Source organism: Atta colombica, unplaced genomic scaffold (genome assembly GCF_001594045.1).
Source record: "Atta colombica isolate Treedump-2 unplaced genomic scaffold, Acol1.0 scaffold10, whole genome shotgun sequence".
NCBI lineage: Eukaryota > Metazoa > Arthropoda > Insecta > Hymenoptera > Formicidae > Atta > Atta colombica.
In genome coordinates, this window is record NW_017259184.1 from 776,608 (window position 1) to 779,870 (window position 3,263).

Here is a 3,263-nt window from a genome sequence, read left to right on the forward strand (position 1 = left end):
TTATTATATTAGTATTATGTAGTATTTTTTTATTATACATTTATTTTATTTTCTAATAGTTTTTATTTTTTAAGTTATTTTTTAATTTTATTATACTTTTAAAGGCCCTGTATACATAAGAAATCCCAGGAAAATTCTAATTGGAAATGAGTACATAATACAAAAAAAAAGATTAATTAATTAATTGAAATAAACTATATAATATGTAATTTATTTCAATTAATTAAATTATATTTTTTTGTATTATGTACTCATTTCATTTTCTAATAAATAATTTTTTGCATCGTCATGAAGCATTTCAGTTGAAGCATTTCATTTGAGAATGTCAAAACCATTAGGTGATATACTTTAGAATTTGTAAAAAAATTTTTTTTGTCCTTAAAAACGTTTTATAATCTTAGTTAAATGCAAAATTCCAATTAAATCTTATTCTGGGTGAACATGACAATTTGAGGGGAGTGACGACTCATTTAAACGCTTGCTAAAATCGATCTTGAATTAGAAATTTCGTCTTTTTTTCATATTAATTGGACTAAAATTTTATATTAAAAGTGCCGATTTTTTTTCCATTGATTACCACATAGATTAGAAGCAAACTTTTCTTAATAAATTCTGGAAAGAATTAAAATGATTAATTTAAAAAATCAATTTCCTTATTTACCAGATCTAAAGAAAAGTTATTATGGATGCGTCTAATTGATGCTTTGCGAAATGGAGTTTTTTCCTTAAAATGCCAATTGAAGGATATCCGCTTGAGTTGTCTGATGACTACCTTCTTAGCTAGAGCCTCGTTAATTGCCACTCAACCTCTGCATCCTCTTTATTCGCCGTTGCACACCTTCTTAATGGCCAAAACCGCTCTGGACCTAAATACCATACCGGAACTGCTACAGTTGTTGCATAGCTCGCATGTGGAGCATAATGCGCATCGATATTGGATTTTGGAGAACATCCGAGATGGTATGAAGGGAGATAACGATGTAAACGTGGCTCTGAAATGCATGTTGTTCAAAATTCTTCTTGATTTTCACACTTGCGTATTGTCGGATGCCAAGACCAAGGTGAGTTAATCTTTCATTTGATATGACATATAATTGAAAATTTATATTCTTAACATCCTTATTTTTAATATTCTTATTCTTAATATTTTCTCATTTTTTAATTCTCTAAATTTTATATTCTTAACTTTTCCCTTGTGCTTAATACTTTCTCTACTTTTATTTTATATTAGCTACAAGATTATGTAATAGATAATATACTTGATAATTACGAGAAAGCAATTTAAAAAAGAAAATCATTATCTTATCGTAATCATTATCTTAATTGTCAATAATTCATTAATACAAGATAATGAAAGATTATGAGGAAAGACTAAGAATAGGGAATTTATTTGGCTGAATTAACAATAAAAAGATTCGATTATAATGAATTAAAAATTTGAATTAAAAATTTGAATATTAAGCAGCAATCTTGATTTTTAATCAATTGATTTATGTGTATTAGGTTGCACTAACGTTACTTTGACTTTAAGCAAGACTTAAAAATTGTCTCTTAAAGTCAAAGTAACGTAGGGGCTTTCTTAAGTGGATTTGATCTGAGAAGAAGATATTTCTTCATTATAAATTTTATTATAAAATGTTCGTATTATTTATTTAAATATTGATATAAACTTTTTTTTAGAAACTAATTTTGGAAATCATCGCCTCTACTACTAAAATTCCCAAAGCATCCTTATTCCTTGCAAGAGGATATGGCATACTTCCTTGGCTGCACGAGATTGTTAATCATTCGGATATTTGTGAAGCGGAAATTAAAGTTATTATTACCATAATTGAGAATCTGTTAAATACCTTAGATAATTCGGTACAAAATATAAGTCATTACAAATCTCTGTTATTTAACATCCTTTTATTATTGCAAATGTATTTAAAGAATAGACATAAAATTTGTCCCATGTGATTGTATTTTTTTACAATAAAATTGTTCTTAAAATAAAAAAATATATATACATAAGATTTGGTATGCAAATAGAAAATAGGAAGTCCAGAGTTGGTAGTTAAATTAAGCTTCTAATGAACGTGATTTATTTATAAAATATTTATAAAATAATTTATTTATAAATAAATAAATAACTATTATAACACTTTCTTGTTAATTATCCATATAGTTAAGTTTGCAAAAACAAATTTTGAGCAAAGTATGCTATCAATTTCTGATGACAAAGAGGTAACAAATTTCACACAATCTATAATATCTGACAATGTCGGTACAAACTATTGCCAAAAATAAGACAAAACTTGCTGATATGCTTTGCCAGCAGATTGACAGATCTGCAAATCCTCAGTTTCTTCTGCTGATCTGCTGCGCGTACAAAACTTGTTCAATTTCTATTTTCAAATTGCTGTTGTATAGTATATCAGTAAACTGTCGATCCTGAGCTTAATGCGTACACAGATTGAGATATAGATATAGATCTAGAGTAGGAATCTGATCGAATTTGCTATTAATCTATCGATAAAATGTTAGCAGTTTGAATTGTAATTTTCTTTTTAATTTAATTTTCTTAATCTCATCTTTTAAAACGTAATTCGTTTTTTTTCATCTCATACGTTTTATTTTAGATTTCTATTTAATTATCGGATAAAAATTAAATATACAAACATCCGCTTCCTTATCCATTTCCTTGTTTTTGAAATATCTCAATATTAATATTACATTTACAATTTTCATTAGACATGAGTTAAACTTTTCATTCTTCCATTCTCTTATGAAAGATAAGGGATACTTAAAATTTTCCTCAAGTCTTTTAACTTCTGAAAAGTTATATACATCTTTTTTGAGATACAGTTCTTTTTGAGTTCTTTCATACAGTTTTGAGCAAGTTTTATTTTCAATGCTAAATGACATAATCCATATCTTGATTGAAAACCAATCTTCCTCGTGTTTTCCGAATAATCCTTGATTCTTCTATATTTATCTATTTCATAATGTGAAGTATATTTTCTAGCATAGCCTCGTATAGGCATCAATTTTTCATTTACATCTAAAGTGACCAGAAATTTTCAAATCTAAAGTAAGATAACTTTATTAAGCAGGAACGAAGGGATGAATATATGAATATATAGATAAATATAACAATAGTAATAGTAGTTACTTAAATGTATTATTTTTTTTAATAATACATTTAGATAATATTACCTATATATAATTGTTAAGATCATGATCCTGAGTTGTCTCCAATAAATTTTAATCGCTTGTAATTC

The 3,263-nt window shown here is 26.4% G+C and overlaps 1 protein-coding gene across 1 annotated transcript in view; it reads left to right on the forward strand.

Annotated features, from left to right (window-relative positions):
• Window positions 1-1,959, forward strand: part of LOC108684482 (nucleolar pre-ribosomal-associated protein 1) — a 9,449-nt gene extending 7,490 nt beyond the window's left edge. Inside the window, exons 8-9 of the mRNA XM_018188826.1 lie at window positions 665-1,061; window positions 1,681-1,959. Of these exons, the coding sequence (XP_018044315.1) occupies window positions 665-1,061; window positions 1,681-1,959 (676 nt within the window). The remainder of the gene's footprint in view (window positions 1-664; window positions 1,062-1,680) is intronic.
• The last annotated feature ends 1,304 nt before the right edge of the window (window positions 1,960-3,263 follow it).